At 49.7% G+C, this 23,868-nt stretch overlaps 1 protein-coding gene across 1 annotated transcript in view; it reads right to left on the bottom strand.

Moving 5' to 3' along the window:
- LOC132832949 (tenascin-X-like) overlaps positions 1–23,868 on the bottom strand; it is a 171,531-nt gene that overhangs the window by 110,130 nt on the left and 37,533 nt on the right. Inside the window, exons 8-14 of the mRNA XM_060851197.1 lie at positions 17,018–17,473; positions 13,889–14,050; positions 11,708–11,980; positions 9,677–9,961; positions 8,735–9,004; positions 6,179–6,460; positions 2,765–3,046 (exon numbers count right to left, since the gene is read on the bottom strand). Of these exons, the coding sequence (XP_060707180.1) occupies positions 2,765–3,046; positions 6,179–6,460; positions 8,735–9,004; positions 9,677–9,961; positions 11,708–11,980; positions 13,889–14,050; positions 17,018–17,473 (2,010 nt within the window). The remainder of the gene's footprint in view (positions 1–2,764; positions 3,047–6,178; positions 6,461–8,734; positions 9,005–9,676; positions 9,962–11,707; positions 11,981–13,888; positions 14,051–17,017; positions 17,474–23,868) is intronic.

Below are 23,868 nucleotides of genomic sequence, written 5' to 3'. Positions count from 1 at the left end.
TCTGTCAAAAATGTGGAATATCCTTAAGATAGTCCCAGGATGCCAACGAACTGGTTTGTTGGATGAATAGTCCAAAGGTAAAAATCACAGGGAGAAAGGTTTGAGGTGAGGGGAGTCAGCTGTCACTCAGCAAGTGGTCAGCCTGTGAAGCTCTCCCTGCTGAGCGATGGGTGCTCAGACACTGAGACTACAGTGTCTGAGTGTCACAGTGTCCCTCAGTAACGCTGACAGAGCCCAGACTCACAGAGTCTCTCAGTAACACTGACAGAGCCGAGACTCACAGTGTCCCTCAATAACACTGACACACCCCAGACTCACAGTGTCCCTCAGTAACACTGACACACCCCAAACACACAGTGTCCCTCAGTAACATTGACAGAGCCCAGACACAGTCTCCCTCAGTAACACTGACACACCCCAGATTCACAATATCCCTCAGTAACACTGACACACTGCAGGTTCATAGTGCCCCTCAGTAACACGGACAGAGTCCAGATCACAATGTCCCTCAGTAACACTGACACACTGCAGACTCACAGTGTCCCTCAGTAACACTGACACACCCCAGACTCACAGTGTCCCTCAGTAACACTGACAGAGCCCAGACTCACAGTGTCCCTCAGTAACATGGACACACCCCAGACTCACAGTGTCCCTCAGTAACACTGACACACTGCAGGTTCATAGTGCCCCTCAGTAACACTGACAGAGTCCAGACTCACAGTGTCCCTCAGTAACACTGACACATCTCAGACTCACTGTGCCCCTCAGAAACACTGACACACCCCAGACTCACAGTATCCCTCAGTAACACTGACAGAGCCCAGACTCACAGTGTCCCTCAGTAACACTGACACATCTCAGACTCACTGTGCCCCTCAGAAACACTGACACACCCCAGACTCACAGTATCCCTCAGTAACACTGACAGAGCCCAGACTCACAGTGTCCCTCAGTAACACTGACACATCTCAGACTCACTGTGCCCCTCAGAAACACTGACACACTGCAGACTCACAGTGTCCCTCAGTAACACTGACACACCCCAGACTCACAGTGTCCCTCAGTAACACTGACAGAGCCCAGACTCACAGTGTCCCTCAGTAACATGGACACACCCCAGACTCACAGTGTCCCTCAGTAACACTGACACACTGCAGGTTCATAGTGCCCCTCAGTAACACTGACAGAGTCCAGACTCACAGTGTCCCTCAGTAACACTGACACACCTCAGACTCACAGTACCCCTCAGGAACACTGACAGAGCCCAGACTCACAATGTCTCTCAGTAACACTAGCAGAAACACAGTGTTAGCCCTACAGAAACTGTCCTAGCAGCAGGAAGACACTACCTCTCACCACATCACCCTCCACGCTTGTAATTTCAATTAAAATCTGGAAAAGCCTAACAGATGAGGTGGAAATATCAAGTGGATTTTCCAGACATACTCACGATGCTCTGAGCCTGCAGACACTGTGCAATTTGTTTGTTATGGGAACCGTGGGATAATTGGAGCACATTTGATGGATTGATCACTATTAGAAGTACCAACAGCTGCAGGTTACTTTTCAGAAATTCCCAGCATAGTACAGAGCAGAAGAGTTCAGTCTCTATCACAATACCCTGTACTGGGAGACCACCAGGGAGACAGCTCCCTCTCCATTCACTAGATGGCAGTCTAACCCAACCAAGAAAACTCCTGTCTCCTCAACCTGCCTTCATCTGTTCGCAATCACAACATTTTCTTCCTTGATTTATCCCTTGCCCTGGAATTAGTTCATTAATTCCCTTCCTTCTTACTGTTTGAAAATCAGCTTTGATCATGTATCAGGGTTCCTTGGCTTTGTGTCCAAGCTCATCTGCTGTTTGACCTTCTCTCTGTTTATTCGAGTCTTCACTTGTGTTTCCACTATTCAGGCACAGGACTCGACAATGTGGTCATCCCAGAGTTTGTTTAAAGGTTCATAATGTTTCAGAGGATCTACATTCTGTGGAATTTCTCCACACTTTTTTAAAATCTCCTTTTCCCACTGCTCCTCTCCCATTGTCTCAAGTTCTTACGGTAGTAAAGGAAAAGAAGAGGCCATTTAGCCCATTCATTCCATCAGCCCCACCTCTCCCAAACAGCAATCCAGTTCATCTCACTTAGAGTCATATAGCACAGAAATAGTCTTTTTACAGTTAATCAAAAATGCTGAAAGTTTGATGAAAATGATGGAAAACGCTAGGATTTCTCACAATCATTAGCAACTGTGACAGTAATGGAATCAATGAGGGTGAACGTGAGGCCAGTGATTTCTAGCTCAAAGATGGAGGAAGGATGGCCAACTATGATTTCTTCCTGGGAATGAAGATTGGTTTGGAGTTCCTGAGATCAAGCAAGTTCTGCTCCATGGTGCATGCAAAAGCTGTGGAAATGATTATGGATGATCAGTGAATGTGTGTTTACATTCATGTAAAACAAATCACACATGGAGACAAACATCCAGCTGTGGTCTCAGCTCAGAACAAATCCAGATGAATTCAAATTTCATGCGATGGTGGTGTAACAAGTGAGGGAGGGGGTGTGGGGTGCATGAGGTTCCTGACAGTCGGGTCAATGAGCCTGGCCATGCACTTTGACCCTGCCATGCAGTTTTCAGGGGCACAAGCATCATTGGCCCAAATAACAGCACAGAGACGGTGTATGGCATAGGTCACAGGAAGACCGATCTGTTCTTCCCAGCCTTGAGTGATGAGGGCTCCATTTATTGAAAGCATTACCTCTGGTGGACACAAGGGCAGTCAGTGGTCTTGTGCGCTGGCCATGGGAAACCCCAAAGAGGAAGACTCTGTAGCTGGTGCTAGGCCTGAGGCCTGTGATCACCGATCTCTGGCTGTCACCAGTTACCGTGCGTTTCCGTGCCACTTTAGAACTGGGCACTCTGTACTGTATCACAAAGGAATCAAAAGCACCATCTGCTGCCCAGGAAAGCTGGAAGGAGTCAGATGTGACATTAGAGACTGAAAGCTGCCCAACCTTTTTCAGCCTGGCTGCGTCCTTATCTGTGGGAGTCAACAAAGGCAAGAGAGGAGAAAAAGATGGGTTGTTACTGGTGTGGGATTGATTACTTCTCCTGGAGGGTAACAGCACCGATCAGACACACTCTCTGGAGTTCTCAGCGGTATTATGCTGAGGTATCTTTCACAATCGTTACTTTATCAAAGACATTTTCTTTACCGAGATCTCCCCCAGGACCTGAGTGATGTTAGTGTGGTCCAATTTATTGTCCATTCCCAACAACATCTTCCACGGTCAGAGCATTTGAGGGTGTTAGACTGGTGTTCCTCAGAGTTGATCTCATTGAGGAAGGGCCTGACAGGGTGGGCACTGAGAAGGGGGATCAAGAGGGTGAGACGGTCTCAGAATTAGGCAGTGGGGTGTTTTGATTCAGGCTGAATTGTAGCACGGAGAAAAGTCTTCCCTCGAAGGTCTGTGGGCACTTCGTTGTTGAGTTCTGACAGGAATCGGGAGACGTCAGGACGCAGGGATTTGGGATAATCTGGGAATTCAGAAGTAAAGATCATTAATGATCTTGTTGAATGGACAGGCAAGCCTGAAGGACTGAATGGCCTACTGCAGCTACTATGATCCTGCCTGACTAATTTGATTAGTGGAGCCAACTGGCTGGTGTTGGTTTGGAGTCACACGTAGGCCAGACCAGGTCAGCAAGCTGCAGGTTCACTTCCCCAGACAAATGGTTTCTTAAAGTGACGGAGGTCCATGTTTGTTGGGCTGTGAAGGTTCCACAAAGCAGCTGACCACCCCCTCAGCAAGGGGCAGCTAGAATAGGCAAGGAGTCCAGCTTAGCATGGGAATAAGGTAACAGCTCAGTGGCTGTGATGAGATTTAAACTCAGGAATTCAGGGTCGCTGGTACGGGTGTGGCCAAGCATTCAGAAACGGGCTAACACTGGACAGAGTGGGCACACAGTCAGATGTTCTCAAGCCTTAATCTCTTGGCATCAGCACCTGCAAATCTCGAGGAGGGCAAGGGAAAGATGACCGACAAATGAACCAAAAATTCACTGAAAAACTACTGGAAATGCTCCACACTAAATCAACTCAAAAATAGAAAGCCAAACTTGTTCTGTGAGCCATCTGTGTTCCAGGTGATCAGGTTTAAATCTGCCTCACACACAGTTACAGCTAACATGGGGCCTACCTCAGGCTCCTCCAGCTCCCAAAGGCTGTGCAAAAATCTGAACCTCAGATTCATCGGCAGCTCCAAGTGAAGGAAACATTTTACAAAGAGAGAAATGCAAGGCTGTGCCCTCAGCTCCATGACCCAGCAACCGCACCTGCAGGGAAAGCTGTTCAGGCCTGGGGTGAGGCTGGGTATGGGGGAGATTGGGCTTGGGTGAGGCTGGGCCTGGGGGAAGGTGTTCAGGCCTGAGGCGAGGCTGGGCCTGGGTGAGGCTGGGCCTGGAGGAAGGTTGCACTTGGGGCAAGGTATTCAGACCTTGGCAAGGCTTGATCTGGGGAAGATTGGGCCAGGGAAAGGTGTTCAGGTCTGGGTGAGGCTAGGTGTGGGGGAGACTGTGCCTGGGGGAGGTTGGGCCGAGTGGGAAGGTTGGGCCTGGGGTATGTAGGGCCTGGGGAAAGATTGGGCCTAGTCGACCCTGGGCCTGAGCAGCTGCTGGCTTGATGCACAATGAGAACCCTCAGGCCTCCTTCAGACTAACCACGGCCTCAACCCCTGCTCCCTCCAACAGCTGGATCCCTCCTCCTATGCCTCAGTTAGACTGCAACACTCAATCCTCACTCCATACTCACTCCCCCAATCATTCCCCCACTCTCCCACTCACTCCCCACTCACTCTCTCTTACTCCCCATTCCTTCCCCTACTCACTCCCTCCCCACTCCTTCCCTCACTACCTCTCTCCCCCATTCATTCCCCCATCTCTCCCCACTCCCCTTTTCACCCCCTCCCACATTCACTTCCCCAGTCCCTCCTCCACACCTTCCCTCACTCTCTTCCTCCCCATTCACTTCTCCACTCCTCCCCCACCCCTTCCCCAACTCCCTCCCATTCACCCCCTCCCACATTCATTCCTAACTCCCTCTTTCCCCACTCCCTCCCCCGTTCACTCCCTTGCCCACTCCCTCCCTCACTCCCTCCCCTGTTCACCCCCTCCCACATTCATGCCCCACTCCGTCTCCCGTATACCCCTTCCCCCACTCCCTCCAACTTCCATTGAAGACGGAGGCCAGAGGAAAGACAGACCCTTGCCCTCGGATCGATCATGCCATGCGAAAGGAGGAACATTATTCCCGGGAAGGTGGTAAATCCGATCCATCCTTCTGCTGTTAATAATGATCTCCTTCCTTTCTCCATGAATGAAGGAATGTCTGACCGGTGGCCAGGATTTCATTAGCTGTTGTCACTGAATACACGTTGTGGGGCTGAACTAATTAAAACTGCACCGGGATAAACAGCTGGTTTCTCATTTCTCCCGAGCAGGCTGAGGGAGGGGAATACTCACTCCTGGGACCTTCCCATTGGAAATGAGAACCGGCAATCCCCAATCCTCCCCTCCTCCTCCTCCCATCTCCTGTTGCTCCCACTGCTTTCCCTCCACAGAGAATACTGGGCAAGGCCGACAGTAGCTCTCCATCGATGGGAGGAGGAGGAGGTCGGAGGAAACGATCAGAGGACGGACGTGTGGGCCAAAAACACCAGCCTCTACAAGCTGGTTCCCTTGGCTTTAGAGTCCCTCTCAGGCAATATGACCCTGAGGTGGGCAATTAAGGGCTGACAGGTGGAGAAATGTGTTCGCTCCGAGGGTTGGGAATCTTTGGAATCCTCCGCCCCATAGACCCGGCGAGAGTCAGTCGCTGAGGCTGTTTAAGACAGAGACAGAATGATTTGGGGACATACAGGAAATGGAAGGATTTGGGAATTTGGTGCTGGGGTGAAGGTGTGGGCTGAGGCAAAAGGTCACCAGTCTAAGTGGCCCAGCAGGCTTGAGGGGGCAGAATGGCCTGATGTGGATGCTTCTGCATCATTCTATTCTGAAGGGATCTGCTCTGAAAGAGTGAAGGTCGCCCAGTGAATTGCAGAGACACGGCTGTGGTTTGGACTGAGCGAGACTGACTTGTTGACAGAATGTATTCCGGTTGTTATTCTAACATTACCTGTGGTGGTGGCGACCACACTCAGCGGAGCAGTGTGCTGACCGGCCGAGACCCCATAGACATAGAGGGTGTATTTGGTGGTAGGCCTGAGGCCTGTGATGGTGGCCGATCGATGGTCACCACGAACCGTCAGGCTCTGGAGGTCATGGTCCTCTTCAGCTCTGTACTCAATGAAGAAAGAGTCGTATTGCCTCTCAGTCACCCAGGAGAGCTGGAGAGAGTCGGCCGTGATGTCTGATACTGAGAGGTCCCTCACTTCACCCCACTGTGGCTGCACCTTCACTGGATGGGAGAAAGGAAGCGAGAGAAAAAAAACGTGAATCAAATCCTCCTCAACTCCTTCAAACCCTGCAGCCTCTGAGATATCCTCATTTCCGGCCTCTGGAACTGTGGCATATCCCACCGGCGGCCCTGCATTCTGGAATGTTCTAGAATTCCCTCCCGAAACCTTGTCATCTCGGAGCCACTCAGATCGGAGCTGATCCGAGTGAGGGGTAAATCGTCCAGTGGGATATGCAGGAGGGTCTGACACAGAGGAGCTGGCCAGTTGGTCACCGTTTAGGAACAAGAGGACAATGAGGCACACCTCCTCAGGACCGTTTCACCACCCAATTGCTGTGGACCTTATGTTCACGCCTCGGCTTGGTGCTCCATCTTTAAGGAGCTGGGGTTTGGAGAGAGGAAAGGGGAGTCTCCCCCAGACATGGCCCATTCTCCTGCTGTAACCTCACCAGGATAGGGCACGTGTGTGAGGGAGCTCACTCAATGAGGCACCGTCACTCACTGAGGGATCACTCACTGAGGGACTGTCACTCACTGAGGGACCATACTCACTGAAGGACTATACTCACTGATGGATCACTCACTGAGAGATCATTTACTGAGGGATCACTCACTGAGGGACCTCACTCACTGAGAGACCACTCTAAAGGATCACTCACTGAGAGGCCTCATTCACTGAGAGGTGTCACTCACTGAGGGATCATTTACTGAAGGATCACTTACTGAGGGAGCTCACTCACTGAGGGATCATCCAGTGAGGGACCGTCACTCACTGAGGATCACTCACTGATAGAGAGTCACTCACTGAAGGATCACTCACTGAGGATCACTCACTGAGGGACTGTCACTCACCGAGGGACCATACTCACTGAAGGACTATACTCACTGATGGATCACTCACTGAGAGATCATTTACTGAGGGACCTCACTCACTGAGAGACCACTCCAAAGGATCACTCACTGAGAGACCTCATTCACTGAGAGGTCTCACTCACTGAGGGATCATTTACTGAAGGATCACTTACTGAGGAAGCTCACTCGCTGAGGGATCATCCAGTGAGGGACCGTCACTCACTGAGGATCACTCACTGATGGAGAGTCACTCACTGAAGGATCACTCACTGAGGATCACTCACTGAGGGAGAGTCACTCACTGAGGGATCATGCTAAGGGATCACTCAATGAGAGACCTCACTCACTTGAAGGATCATTTACTGAGGGATCACTCACTGAAGGGGATCACTCACTCAGAGACCTCACTCACTGAAGGATCATTTACTGACGTATCATTTACTGAGGGATCACTCACTGAGGGACCATCACTCACTGAGGCATCACTCACTGAGGGAGTGTCATTTACTGAGGGAACATCACTCACTGAAGGAGCTCACTCATTGAGGGATCACTCACTGAGGGAGCATCACTCACTGGGCATCCTCTGTTATGACTGCACAGCCATTCTTTTGAAGACACGGTCATGAGTTTGGATCTTGCTGTGCACCAAAAACTGACGATCCTCGGAAAGAGCACGTCATTGGCTGCAAACTGCTTCCAAGGACATCTTGAGTTTGCAAAGGGGTGCTATGTAAATGCAAGTCCTTCCTCCAATGAAGTTGAATGCCTGTCATAGGTGGGTGCACGAGTGGCCTGTCATGTCCGAAACATAAATTACCAGCAAGGATTGAACAGGCTGGGCGATAGGGAAGGCAAATAAATCCCCTGACCTTTGGGAAGGGGATATCAGAGTGGCCATGGCCCAAGGGTTTCCACTTGCATAGGGAGAGTGGAATTTAGCGACCATCTTCATAAGACGGTCAGTCAAGAATCCAGTCGGGAATTCAGGAGAACCCTTTTCAATTAGATAGTGATTAGCCCTGCCAAAGGGAATGATGCTGGTGAATGGTTGAGGGCAAATACAGGATAGACGTAGATTTAGATGGATGTGGGGATTGGCTTAAATGAGGATCTTAGAGAGAAGACCCAGGAGGAGCACGTGGTCTGTTTCTGAGTGGTAAATTACCCAGAATCCAACTGGGAGAACATATTGTGACAAGGTGATGGGGGAGGTGGTGTCAGATCAATATCCGTCTGTTCCTGTGGGACTCCTTCTTGGAGATACTCAGTAAAATATCCCCATTCATTAAAATGTAGAATGAAGGAACCATTCTCTCTCCACGATCTCATGTCAATGGAACTGGCTAGGATATTTTCTCTGAAAGGTACAAATTAATTGACTGGTGAGGAGTTGAATATGTGACGTAGAGGTCAAGGTACCTGAGGTGGTCACAGTAGTGGTCAAAGGCTCTGTCCTTACTCCATCAGAAATCCCGTAGAGATAGATGGTGTATCTGGTAGTAGGCTTGAGGCCTACGATGAGGTGGGATCGTTGCCCGCCGGTGACTGTGATGTTTTGGGTCTCCTCAGAGCTCTGGACTCTGTACTGGATTAAAAAGGAGTCAAAGTGGGCCCTGTCCACCGTCCAGGAGAGTCGGAGGGAGTTAGCCGTGATATCAGAGGTGGACACGCTGCCCAGTTTTACACCCTCTGTGGGAGTTAATTGGGAAAAAAAGACAAAGAATTACTGACGGGGATATTTGTTAATATTCAAGATTGGGAGCTATTCAGGTTCCCCTCCAACTCACACACCACCCAGACTGGGAGCTATATCCTGTTCTTTTAATGTCCCTAGGTCAAAATCCTGGAGCAGCCTTCCTAATGGAACTGCCGGTGTCATGGCAGGGAAGGATGTTTCCTCTTGTTGGAGATTCCAGAGCAAGGGGTGTCACCGTTTCTCAGAACGAGGAGTGGCCCAATTTAAAACAGAGCTGAGATTTTCTTTTCCTCTCTCCCACGTGGGGTTGTAATCACTTGGCAATCTCTTTCCCTTTGAGGCAGAGCGACAGAGATCCCCGTCAAACCAGGGGCTGAGAAGTTATAGTGGGAATAACCAGATTAGTCATGATCTTGTTAAAGATGATCGAAGGGCTGAGTGGCCTGTGCCAGCTCCTGATTGGTCTAAATGCAGCAGGCTCCGCCTCCCCCCAAATTCCTCCCCTCACCCCAGGTGGACCACAGCAGGTTAAGATGGCAGCTCAGCACCACCTTCTCAAGGAGAGTTAGGGACGGTCAATAACAGCTAGCCCAGCCAGTGAAGCTGCAATCCCCTGAAAGATGGGCTGAACAGCCTCCTCATGAGGTTTGAGGGAAGCCACTGACCTGTGGTGGTTGTGGTGCTGCTGATCGGTTTAGTCCGCTGGCCAGATGAGATACCATGGAGGGAAATGGAGTACTTGGTGCCAGGCCTGAGGTCTGTGATGAGCGAGGAGCGAAGGTTGCCGGGCAGCTTCAGCTTGTGCACCTCCTTGGACCCAACAATGCGGTAGTGTACGAGGAAGGTGTCAAAGTCCCTGTCCGCAGTCCAGGCCAGGCGCAGGGAGCGCTCTGTGATGTCAGAGAAGGTGAGTCTTCCAAGCTTCCCCACTTTCACTGGTTCCACGGAATCTAACAGAAGGACCAACTGAGACTTAAAACATCTTCAGGAACAGTACAGTCGAGGGCTTAGCCAAGCACTGGTGTGACCTCTGACCCTGTTACCCTCTGACCCTGGCAACAGTATCACTCATGGCCTACACTGTTGGAATTTCAGGGAGAGTCCAGTCCAGTACAGATAGTTTTAAGGGTGGACAGTACTGGAGTAATGATCAATCCTCTCCTCTCCCTAGGCAAGGCCCATTAAGTCCTCTCCTACCTTGAGACCAAACCGTGGCTAACTCAGTGATGTGCACAGCCTCCTTGTCCTGACCCTGTCGTGAAGACAGGCTGAGAGCAGGGAAGGCTGAGGGGTGGGGAAGGGGCCTGATTGAGGTGTGTAAGATTGAAGGGCGTGGTCGGGGGGATATGGAGGAGCTAACCCCCTGAGTCAAAGGAGCATCATTTTCAATTGAAAGGGGGAAATTCGAGGCAAATGTGTTTTCACCCCGAGGGCAGTGAGAATCTGGAAGGCACTGCCTGGGAGGGGAGTGAGGTGGGAAACCTTTAAAACGTACTTGGGTGTGCACTTGAAACATCAGAAAACTCAAGGCTGTTGGCCTAATGCAGGAAAGTGGGCCTGGTGTAGGTTTAGTGTAGCACTGGTGGCATAGACTCGATGGGCCGATGGACCCCTCCTGTACCGTATGGTCCAGTATTTCAATCAGGGGCAACTGTCACTGTCATTTCTCAGATAATTGGCCTTGTTAGATCACCATAGTTACAGAGACGATGAAGAAGGCTCAAGCACTAACACAAACTCCTTCCAGGTCGTAAACTATTCGGTTCCCAACCCCCCGCATGTTCAGACCTTACAGCATGACAGAATACCCTCCGTCCAGCTTGATCCTTCTACCCCACCGTCACCTTTAAGGAGCTTCTTAAAGTCTCCTTCTTCATCGAGCTTTTGGTCACCTGACCGGATGGCTTTGGTTTACAAATTCTCTACGAAGCACATTGTGCTGTTTTAAACATTAAAGGCACTATATAAAGGCAGGTTGCTTTTGTTGGAGATGTGACAGCCAATTAGAGGAGAGCAAACAATGACAGATAATTGGTCGGTTCTGAAATGGGAATGGCTGGGAAATCATATATTGGCTCATAACCCCCCAAGGAGCACGCTGAGAAATAATGGCCACAGGATCTTTTGGGTCACTGAAAGAGAATGCTTCAGACAGTGTGGCACTCCCTCAGAGCCCCCTGCAGGCGATAATGAATACAATTATTGTGGTCAGGCCTCAGGCCTGGGACTCGGGTCAACAACGCTCGCCCTCAGAGGTAAGAGGGTGAGTACCCATGTACAGCTGGCAGAACTTTCTAGAAAGAAAGAAATGAGCTATGGCATTTCCTGCATTCAGAATGTGGCATGGGGGATATTTCACAACCTGGTATTTCACAGAGAGAGAGAGAGAGAGACAGAGAATGTTATTCAGCCAGTACCCACTCTGAAATTAACAATTTATGGGCTGATGTCATTTCTGTCTGTGGGATTTTGCCATACACACACAGGTTGTCTCTATCCTACCTTACAACACAGTCTCATCGCTGTGAAGATACTTTACCAGTTGTTCAGCATTTTGGGATATGGTGGAAGGGGGATACAGGAATGTAAGTGGGTGGTTGTTGTTGGAGGGGATGGAGAATGGTCAGGGGGAGAGAGCCAGCCTGTGGGGTGACTGAATGCTCAGTGAAGGGTCACCGTGAGGCTGGGCGGGTTACCTGTGGTCACGTTCAGCGCAGTAGGCCCAGTCCGCTGCCCGTCTTGAACTCCGTACAATCTAATGGTGTAGTCTGTGCCAGGGAGCAGCCCCTTGAGGAGCACCGAGCGGAAACGCCCCTGCACTTTCCGTTCCTCCCAGCGCACAGAGCCTGTAGCCACTCTGTATTGGACGACAAAAGAATCGAAGGCCCCTTCCGGAACCTTCCAAGACAGGCGGAAGGCTTGGGGAGTAACGTCCCTAACCGTCACGTTGCGAAAATGAGCAACCTGGTCTGAAGAGGCGACAAGAAAACAGAGAATGGAAGGAATGTGAAAGGCTTTGATTCTCCAAAAACATAAAACGATTCTATCTCTTTCAAAACAGAACTCTCAGAGCACTTTCCTCGATTTAACCCCTTCTTAAAGTTCCCCTGATTTAACCCCTTTCACACATTGTCCCTGATTTGTACCGAAACACTTTCCCTTTACTTTCTCCCCACCACGCCCTCTCCTTCCAGGGGTGCACCTTGGCCCTCCCTCACTCCCTCCCACACACCCACACCCAGACCCTCCCCCACTCTCTACCCTACACCCTCCCCCACTCCCTCCTCACTCCCTCCCCCACACCCACACCCAGACCCTCACCCACACCCTCCCCCACTCCCTCCCCTAAACCCTCCCCACTCCCACACCCACACCCAGACCCTCATCCACACCCTCACCCACACCCACTCCCTCCCCCACACCCTCCCCACTCCCTCCCCACACCCACACCCAGACCCTCGCCCATACCCTCCCCCACTCCCTCCCCTAAACCCTCCCCACTCCCTCCCCACATCCACACCCACACCCAGACCCTCGCCCACACTCTCCCCCACACCCTCCCCACTCCCTCCCCCAAACCCACACCCACACCCACACCCTCGCCCACTCTCTCCCCTACACCCTCCCTACTCCCTCCCCCACACTCACACCCACACCTAGACCCTCATCACACCCTCCCCCACTCCCTGCCCACTCCCTCCCCACTCCCTCCCCCACACCCACACAGTCACCCACTCCCTCTTCCACTCCCTCCCCCACTCCCTCCCCTACACCTTCCCCCACAGCCTCCCCTACACCCTCCCCACTTGCTCCCCCACACCCAGACCTTCACCCACACCCTCACTCCCTCCCCTTCATCCTCCCCACCTCCTCTCCCACAGCCACAGCAGACCCTCACCCACATCCACACTCCCCCACTCCTTCCCCCACACCCTCCCTCACCCGCTCCCCTACACCCTCCCCATTCCCTCCCCCACACCCACACCCAGACCCTCACCCACACCCACACACTCACCCACTCCCTCCCTCATTTCCTCCCCCACTCCCTCCCCTACACCCTCCCCACTCCCTCACCCACACCCAGACCCTCCCCCACTCCCTCCCCCACTCCCTCCCCACTCCCTCCCCCACTCCCTCCCCCACTCCCTCCCCCACTCCCTCCCCCACTCCCTCCCCCACTCTCCCCCCCACACCCTCCCCCACACCCTCCCCCACTACCACCCCTACAACCTCCCCACTCCCTCCCCCACACCCACACCCACACCCAGACCCTCACCCACTCCCTCCCCTGTCAGTGAGGGTGGGCAGTGATGCTGTTGGCCTTATGGTGGGTGGTCACCTGACATCACGGCACCCACCCCACCTCCGGCCCCACCAATTCCACAAACAGTACACTCCACTGCACATTGTGATCGAGCACGGCGAGGGGAATGATTTCTGTGGGGCTTCCAACAGCAGCCCCCACCAACCACCCAGGGGTCAACTCAGGAAACCCCTCTTCACAGGAATGGGAGTGACAATCTGGGATTGTTTCCTTCCTTTCCCCAGGCAGTTTCCATCGGGAAAGGCTGTAGGGGAAACCAGGCCAATGGAGTTGGTGACTGAACCAAGTGCAAGCACGGGTCTGATGGGGTGAATGGCCTCCAACCTGCTCCTGTGCAGCAAGCGGGAAACAAAATGGCCGCCTGCGTGATTGTGCTCAGTTCCTGCAAAAAGAAAAACCGGCCACAGCCAGTACAGGAAACCTGGAAAGAAAGGGAGACAAGGGAGGTCAGAAGGGGGTCAATGACATGGTCTAGCCATGGGCTAAGTTGGCATCCCACCTTTGCTTCCTGTGTGGAGAGAATCTACCCATCAGCGCCACATCAGTCGGTTACCTGTAATGGAAGCCAAGAGTTTGTCGTCAGGCGCAACGTGGTAAGAGTTCACGGCAGTGGTCAAATCCGGGAGGTCAAAAGGTCGAAGGTCACTGGGAGCCTGCGTTGGGGAAGAGCTCTGGATAGTGAGGAGTGGGTCATTGGCGGCTGTGGGAGGACTGTCTGAGGGACCGCCGGGAATGGCCGGGCCCTCCAGCTTTGTTTTCGAGGGAGTGGTCAGCTCTTCATCCTCCTCCTCCTGCCCTGTTTCCTCCTCCTCCTCCTCCAACTCCTCCAACTCCTCCTCCTCCTCCTCCTCCTCCTCCTCCTCCTCACTGCCTGCCCCCTGAGTTTTGTCTCCACCTGGCCCAGATCCTGAGAGGTTACAGAATGAGAAAGGCTGGATCAATGTTCAGTCAGCATTCCCATGCGAAGTGACAGTGCTGAGTTCATGAGGCAGCGCCCCTCCTCTTCAAAGGCAGAATTTTTGACTGAAATCCGACAACGCCTGTTCCAATCCAGTTCCCCAGTGACAGACGTGTGTGTGTGTGTGTGTGTGTGTGTGTGTGTGTGTGTGTGTGTGTGTGTGTGTGATAGCAATGTGCTCCTCCCCATCCTCCCTGCAGTAACCCTGTGCTGGGAAGAAGGGGATTGGTTCCGGGCTATTTTGTGAAATACCACATTGGAGCTTTGGGAGTGATGCCTCAGTGTTGAGAGTACACAGTGTGTTCCCAAGGAGATAGTACCTTTATCTGTCTGTTCAGACCCGCAGAGGTGTTAAAATGCAGAATGAGGCCATTCGGCCCATTGAATCTGCACAATGAGATTGTCCTAGATCTGAACGCACCTCCTCTTCAACACCAACATCGCCTACTTCCACCTCCACGGTCTCACCCATCCACCCACAACCCAGCTCAGCAGCTCCTGAAATGATCAGGCCTTTAGCCTTTCCTATTCCAATGCTCCCCAAGCTATGAGCACTCCCACCGGCACCCATTGTAAACTTCAGATCGTTCAATCTCTCCTGCTCCTGTTTTAATTTGCAGCGGGTTTTGGTCCCCAGTCTCCTGTGCTCCCTGAGATACACCTGGCCCCAGTCAATTCAGTGAAATGTTGGTATAAATGGCTCAGACCTCCTCACTCTTCCCATACCTTCCAGCCTCACAGCTCTCTGAGAGACCTGTGCTGCACCACCACCCCCACCATCCCAATTGTAATCACTCCACTATGACCGGCTGTGCCTTCAGTTTGCAAAGCCCCAGGCCCTGGGATTTCCTCCTTACACCTCTCTGACCTTCCCCTCACTTCTGCACCTTCAAACCTGTCTCTATGATCAAGCTTTCAGTCACCAGTCTGAGATTTCCTTGTGGTGTCCATTGCACTGATTAACCTTTGACAATGTTCATTGCAGAATGCCTTTTCCCGGGTGAAATGTGCGATATAAATGTGTCACGAGGTGGCCTGTCTTCAAAAGGAAACATGAGGTACGAGGCCAGTTTACATTCCGAACCTGAACAATCGCCATTTGAAGTACCCTTGGTAAAAAAAGAAGGTTCTAGTAAAGTTAACGACGATGTTCTCCATGTCAGAAAGTGGCGGGCCTTTACCTGAGAAAGAACAGAGAGGGACAAAGTTTGAAAGCGTGTACCTGCCATTCCTGGACTGTGAATGGTTTGGGAAGGATTAGCCTCAGAGGTACTGTGCTGAGAGACTTCATAGCGTTGGCCTGTTGAAAGGAAACAGGAGTGGGTGGGAAAAAAAGTCAGTTTCTGATTTCTCCGCTGTGTGTGTGTGTTTCTGATTTCTCCACTCTGTGTGTAGATTAGATTACTTACAGTGTGGAAACAGGCCCTTCGGCCCAACAAGTCCACCCCGACCCGCCGAAGCGCAACCCATCCGTACCCCTACATTTACCCCTTACCTAACACTACGGGCAATTTAGCATGGCCAATTCATCTGACCCGCACATCTTTGGAGTGTGGGAGGAAACGGGAGCACCTGGAGGAAAGAGAACGAGCAAACTCTACACAGTCAGTTGCCCGAGGCGGGAATTGAACCCGGGTCTCTGGCGCTGTGAGGCAGCAGTGCTAACCACTGTGTGTGTGTGTGTGTGTGTGTGTGTGTGCGATTACTGCCCAAGATCCCCTCCAAGTCTAATTCACCATTCCTTCAGAATTCTCATTACAACACAGAGAGCGGAAACAACGGGCTAGTTCCATGCAAATGGGAGGAATCCCATTGAACAAGAAAGGCTTACTAAATTAGCCATTTGAGCCCTCCATGAGCAACTCTGAATGATGGATCACAGAAGGAAGCTGTTGGTCCGTTTGGAAGAGCTCTTTTAAAGAGCTATCAGATTCCACTTTCATTCCCCAGAGCCGTACAATTCCTCCTTTTGGAAATGTTCATCAAATTCCCCTTTAAAAGGTCAATTTGTTTCCAGGCAGTGCCCTCAAAATCGCAGCAACTTTCTGCATCAGACAAAACTCTCCTCAACGTGAAACAAAGGGCACGATTCTCTGGTGGGGCTGATGCCGAGGGAGCTGGGGATATAGGGGCACAGATTGCTGGAATTCGGAATGGTAGCTGGGGAGAAAACCCCAATCGAGTCTGTCAACTGGCTGCTGGCCTTACATTAGTTAGTGAGCAGTAGGATTGGCCTCAGAGCAGACAAGTTTCAGAGATAGTTTGAGAGCAGAGTTCAAAATCTTTAAGGGTCCAGAACGAGGCGGTAAGGGAATCCTGTTCCTGTTGGCAGAAGGATCGCAAACCAGTCATCACTGATTGGAAAAGGAACAACAGTCAGAGGAGGAAATGTGGGGATCTAGACTGTGTTATGTGAGAGGTTGCTACAAGCTGATTCAGTCAAAGGAGAATTGGAACCTGAAGAGAAAGGAATTGCAGGGCTCTGGGGAAAAGGCGGAGGGGAGAATGGGACAAAGTGCATTGTCTTGCAAGAAGCTAGTACCACAATGATGGACCAAATGGACCCTTTCTGTGCTGTAACCCTGTGCTGTGGTTTTCTGATTCTGCATTGAGCATACGTGTTGTGTGTTTGAGTTTGGTCATTGTTTTGACTCAGCAAGACTAAAACCGCGGTCAGGTTGTGTGTGAGACAGTGCTAGCAAGCTGCTGCAGGATTTTAAATACCTCCAAAAATCTCCGGCTTGTTTGGTTCAGGCGTCCTGGTGCTGGGAGGGCTCACGGTTCCATTGTGGGTTTGCTGGGGACTGGGAATGGGAATGGCTTCCCGGTCTCCAGGAGAGCCAGCAACTCCTCCCTTAGGCTTCTTTGGGGAAACTGCAGGGGAGCCAACCACATTGGATCCTCTGTGTCTCCCTGGTCCTCTCCCAGACCTGGAACTGACTTGGGGGATTCCGGTATTTGGGATATTGAGAAGGACTTTGGTAGAGCGCCTGACCTCTTTGGGAAAAGCCGGATAACGCCGAATGACGGACCACATCACTGGGCCGACATCAGCAGCAGAGAGTTCCCCAGCCATGATCTTCTTGGAGATGGTCCTCGAGATGTTCTGGACAAGCTGGTTCTCACTGGCAGCCTCTGTGGGTGATGAGTACCCTCTGGCCAGTTTGCCCTGGGTGCCACCTACTGTTAAAACAGAGCTGAAGGTAAGTAGCTGTTTGCCAAGCAGCAGCAATGACCCTGTTCCTCACTGAGTGTTCACAAACCCCCCTCGGAGCTCCACTTTCCTACGGTAATTCCAGCAGCATCCTGCCCAGCCTCACTGAAACACTGCTCTCTCTCTCTCTCTCCCATTCCACACAATCCTCAATCCCACTGAGGGACAGAAACACCGGCTCAAACACACGAGGGCAGATTGGGCAGAATTTAACCGACCAAAGCACGACCAACTGATCTTCTTACACACTGATCTCTGTGACCCACCGATCTCTCTGACCCACCGATCTCTCTGACCCACCGATCTCTCTGACCCACTGATCTCTCTGACCCACTGACCACTCTGACCCACTGAGCTCCGTGACCCACTGATCTCTGTGATCCACTGATCTCCAACTCACTGATCACTGTGACCCACTGATCTCTGTGACCCACTGATCTCTGTGACCCATTGGCCTCTGACTATCTCGAACAGACGCACTGACCCATTGAGCTGGTGTGATGAGGTTTGCATTAAGGCGTCACTTCCCATCGAGGGTCTATCTGACCTCACTGTGCGTCACCTTCAAAACAAGCCCGTTACACAGAAACAACTTTGTCTGTTCCACAGGAGGCTGGGAGTTTCTGGAAGTGGAACAAAGCTCAGAAACATTCCTGTTTCTTCCCTAATTGTAACACCGCTGTCATCCTGCTGATTTTAAACAAGACACACCCTCCCCTCAAACTGGAATAATGTCCCACTCCCATCCGGCACTTCCAGACTTCCCTGACTGATTCGATGAAAACGGCAGGAGCTGAGATGGGGTCCCAAGTGAACAAAAATACTGACTACCAAGCACATCTCTCAAAATAATTTAAAAAGGTTGATAAAGTCCAGAGAAAATGACAACATCCAGGATATCAAACTGTAGAAATGAAAAGGAGGAGGAGGAGAAACAGAAGGTTGGAATTGCTGTGGGAAAACAAAATGGAAATCGTGATGACTCCTGGACTGTCTCATAAGCAGAACTGGAAAGAAGAGAGTGACTGCCTGAACGTGCCCAATGTCCGATGGTTCATTCCTCAGAGCTGCTGAAGGGGTTTGCTGAAGGAAAAAGGCAGGGAAATGAATCAAAGTGAACAGTTCCTTGGAATTAGCTGTCAACAACCTGGAGAGAGAAACAGACAATGGAATGGTCAGCAATCATCCCTGAGATACACTGAGAGCCTCCCTGCTTAACACTGAAATCCACAACCAATTCATATTTAGCCTCTGCTTTTTATCAGAGACTCTGCACCTCTCAGGTTCTCCATGATCAGTGCTTTTCAAAGTTTAGTTAAGTTAGTTATCACCAGTCTGTATTCAAACTCCCTGCAGCCCATCTTTTAGATGTAACATATTGTCTTGATTTCACCATGTTCATGTTACACAATCTCTATAACAATCTTCTTTGTGATACTCTGTCATGAGATCTTCACTGCGCTATCTCTGTACTTAATCTCCACTATACCACTCTCTCTATGATACACACTTCACTGTATGAGTCTATAACACAATCCTCACTTTAGCACATTCTCTAATACAAGTTTCACTACACCACTATCTGACACAATCTTTGCTCTCCTACACTCTCTACAGCACAACCTGCGTGTTGCACACACTCTATAAAATGTCACCGTGACATTCTCTACTGTAATCTTCATCATAGCACATTCTCTACAACACAAACGTCATGTAATAAACTCTTTGTAACATAACCTTCAGTGACATGCTTTCTGTAACACAACATTCACTGTACTACACTCTCTGCAACACAGTCTTCACTGTACCAGACTCTATAACACAATTTTCACTGTACTACACTCTCTGCAATACAGCCTTCACTGTACCAGACTCTGGAACACAACATTCACTGTGCTAGACTCTCTGAAACACAATCTTCACTACGACACAGTCTCTGTAATATAACTTTCACTTGAACACTATAACCTGCTATCAATTTTGTTTCAGACAGGGACAGAAATTTGAGGAATTCAAAGCATGTTATTTTGCAGCTTGTATCAAACACCTCTCACTGTAACACTGTCCACCATTCTGTGACCTCAGTTAGAATATCTGCTGCTTTTGGCTGCCTTGCTGTCAGCATCTGCATAAAGCAACCTCTCTGTATTGGTGGGCCCTCTATAACAGGCTTTTTGTCCACCTCTTAGAGAGTGTGGGCCCAATATCGCAAGAGGAACAAGGCTTGATTCTGCTTCTCACATCTACTTCCAGGACCTGCTGCCAACTGACAGATGTCTAAGCACCCAGTGGGGATTAAAATCGTGTAACTGACATACTGAAGCAAGAGCGGTCTGATTGAGGTATTCTGTTTGACTAACAAGAAGACTTTACTGCAACATACTGGTGGTTAGCTTGGCTGAGATGGTATTGGCCAATGGATGAAAGGACAAGGTCACAGAAGGGAGATTCCAGTCCTGAGCTGAGTAGTGTAATAGTGTCTTATTCACCTTGTTTCACACAAACCCCAATAACCTGGGGTGGGGAGGACAGGATCGGGAGATGGGCAAGGGAAGAGATAACATAACAGTAATGGCACAGGACGAATCATCCAGGAACCGAGGCTCACATTCTGGGAACATAGGCTCAACTCCAGGAATGGTCATTCAAACTGAATAAAAATCTGGAATAAAAAGCTAAAGACAGCCATGTAACCATTGTGGATGGTTGGAAAAAACACACATATCTGGTTCACCCTTCTGTAGGGAAAGAAATCCACCATCTCTTGGCCTTCAGTCCCACAGCAATCTGGTCGCCTGTAAAGTACACACTGAGATTACCTAGTGCGCCACACAGTTGGATCAGCACTGTGATTGTCCTGACCCCTCATGGACATCAGTGACCAAAGGCAATGACTTGTTACCACCTTCTCTGGAGCAGTTCAGGATACATGATAAATGTTGGCACATCCCACATACAAACATTAAAAATAATAAAACTGTCCTCCCCACCTGCTTACTTATTGAAAACACCACCTCTTCCTCCTCCTGGAGATTAGAACGTGTGTGGATAGGATTAACCATTGCTTGGGCTGACTCCATCCCATGGGAATGAAAGTTCACATCATCTGTGTACCTCACGACCAGGCTGTCTCTGGAACCAGCACACAATGGGCTAAAATATCTGACTGCTGGAGATGGTGTGCATTGTGTAAGGAGTCTGAAGTTATGAGATGTTTTCACAGAGAAGAGAATGAATGGAAATTACTCAGCTGTGGTTATGATGGCCTGTAAGTGTTAATCTGGTGTCCACTGTATTTATCAGAATGAAATGGAAGATTTTGCAAGGTCAATTTATCACGCAGTTTAAGCCGGCCATTACAGAAATTTAGAAGAGGTTGAGAAGGATTGCTAAGTACATCTTTCAGATGCATGTTGCGTTTCACTTCGATGAGCCGTTATTTAATGGAAACAGAAATGGCATGTTGAGCTGAAAGGAAGCTTTAGGGTTAAGGTCAAGGTTAGAGTTACCCTATGGCAGTATCTGGGTTGTGAGTGAGTCACTGAGTGCTGCACGTATACTGGACAGTGAAGGGTGATTGACCTGAACACATACAGTTCTGTTCTCTCATTAAAGACCTGATTCTGCATTGTCACAACAGCGTGCATTTCCAACAATGAAGCAAATTAAACAAAGGAAGTAGTCAAACACACTCTATGGTCAATTCAGAAAATATTTGAATTGCGAAAGCTTTTGGATCTAAATCAGCCACGGCTCCATTGGTGATAATCTCGACTCTAATCTGAGTCCCACTGGAGATGTGCCACGCTGATCTCCTGTGCAGCAAGGCTGCAATGCTAGCAGTGCTGTGTTTAGATGAGGTATTAAACCTTAAAGCCCTGTTGCCTCTCTCAAGTGGATGTAACTGATTGGCCACCATCACTGAACCAGTCTGTCCGGCCAATGTCACGCTGTGGGGTAAATCACTTTGCTGTGTGCTGTGTTTCCCAAATTCCAACAGTCATTAACACGCTATGGAAAGTCCTGGAAGATGCAAAAAAAAACTATCCTCTTGTTAATGACACGAATGGAAACATGCATTGGGGTGGAAAGATGCCCAGATTTAAATGGTCTCTATCAGACTGCCAAAGGGGACATGACAAGATAGATCTCCAGGGTGGACCCTCACCAAAGGTCAGCATATACAGGGAATTCGGAAGCATATTCCAGATTCTGCAAGCATGCTCCAAATATCAGTGGCTCGTGCCAAGATCCAGACAGCAGAAAGTGGTCTGGAACGTGGAGTATTTGGAACTATCAGTCACAGTGGACAGAGGGCTCTTTCTTCCCTGTGAGCTGGACAGCTCTGACTGTAGAATCCTACATCCATTGGAATGGCATTAAAGCGACGCAGGTCACAAGAGAGCAGCAAAAACTGGGAAGGCCAATATACAAGTTCCTCTTTCACTTCCCTCCGCTTGCTCAGTGAATTGAAACAACAAGACCCACATAGTAAAGTGCAAGCCAGAAGTCAAAGTACAGAAAAATTGAAAGCAGTGGGAGAGATCTGTGAGGAGACAGACTTGCATTTGTGCAGAGTTAATGATTTCAACACCTTCACACAGAGAGAGCTAGTTTCTACTCCTGTGGTGCTTCGAGCCCATTTATTCAGATTTGCATCAATTCCAAGGAGACAACACACTGATTTTCTCAGTGAGGATGTCAATGTTAAATTCTCATCCTCGTGTACAAGTCTCTCCATGGTCCTTTTTGCTTTATTCAGCTGGTCATCTGGATGTTCATAGTGGGGCCAGCATTTGCTCCCCATCCCTAACTGTTGTGTGACTAGAGTAGTTTGCTTGGCCATTTCAGAGGGCTGTTGAGAGCCACATGTGGGACTGGAGTTACGCCAGGAAAGGGTGGCGGATTTCCTTTCCTGAAGGTATTTAGTGAGCCAGAGGGGTTTCGACTATAACTAACAGTCACTCTTACTAAGGCCAACTGTTATGATCCAGATTTATTGATGGAATTCCATCAGCTTTCAGGTGGGATTTGAACCCAAGTGCCGACAGTATAATTCTGGGCCTTCGAATTATTTAATCCTCCCTCTATCTCAGTAACCTCCCACTGCTGTCGTTGTACTTGGTCATGATTGGGACTATGGGAGAGGGATGTTCTGAGCAAAGGTGTTCCAGGATCACCTGCACTACAAATAATGCCCACTGATCTTTCCATATCTACATGGAGCAATGAGACAGGGAATCCTACTCTTCACTCTAACCTCTCAGTTGAAGGCTGGTGTCTCTGTCAGTGCAGCACACTAGTATCACCTTAACCAAAGGCTTCCGTTCACTGACACAGTCTATCGAAATAAATGGTGAATCCTCACTGAACCCAGTCTCACCCAGATGACAACTGAGAAACCAGATTTGTTGTAGGTGATTTCCAATTTCCTGGCAGTAGAGCATGATGTGCCCTAGAGGGGAAGAAATTCCCACAACAGAATCCTTTAGATAAGGAGAGAGCCAGTTACAGCACAATATAGGGACAGCGAAAACAATGAACACAGCAACCAAAAACAATTAAATATGGCACCAACGTGTACCGTCTACAAGGTGCATGCAACAACTCTCCCAAGCTCCTTCCAAACCCAAGATCCCCATACCCCAAGGATGACAATCACACAGGAACACTACTGCCTCCAAGTCACACACCAGCCTGATTTGGAATTATATTCCCATTCCTTCAACATTGCCGGGTTAGACTCATATTACAGTACTACATGTGCACCAGCCGTAGTGGTTGAAAGAGATAGTTCACTCCCACATTCATAAAGGCAGCAGAACACTCACATCACATGGAAGATCAAAACCAATCGGATTGGAATGAAAGATGAAACAGAGCATTAAACAAATAATCAAAGAGAGCGGAAAGTTCAAGACAAAATGGGAATTGAATAAATGGCAGAACATGGGATAGAATAAGTCAAGAATGGAATGAATGAGGATAAACGGAAATGGAATGGGTTATGGAATGACGGCGGAGTGAACGACAGACTGTGGGAATAGATGAATAAGGTAATACCATAAGTGAATTCATGCTGGTTTGTGACAATGGGATGAAAAGGGAAATATGGGAATGGAATGAACAACGGAAAATGGGAATTAAATGAATGAAGAAAAAGGGAGAATGCAATCCATGAGGGAATTTGGGAATGGTATGAATGGTGAGAAATTGGAATTGAATAAATGATGGAAAATGCGATTGGAATAAGTCATGAACAGGAGGACTCAATCAAATGATGTTAAATGGGTTTGGAGTGAATGATGGAAGATGGGAATGGAATGAATGAAGGAAAATGGGACAGGATTGAATGATGTTA

This window comes from Hemiscyllium ocellatum, chromosome 35 (assembly GCF_020745735.1).
Source record: "Hemiscyllium ocellatum isolate sHemOce1 chromosome 35, sHemOce1.pat.X.cur, whole genome shotgun sequence".
In the NCBI taxonomy this organism is placed as follows: domain Eukaryota; kingdom Metazoa; phylum Chordata; class Chondrichthyes; order Orectolobiformes; family Hemiscylliidae; genus Hemiscyllium; species Hemiscyllium ocellatum.
The sequence above is the reverse complement of the archived record's forward strand: the minus strand, read 5'-3'. Positions and strand labels throughout refer to the sequence as shown.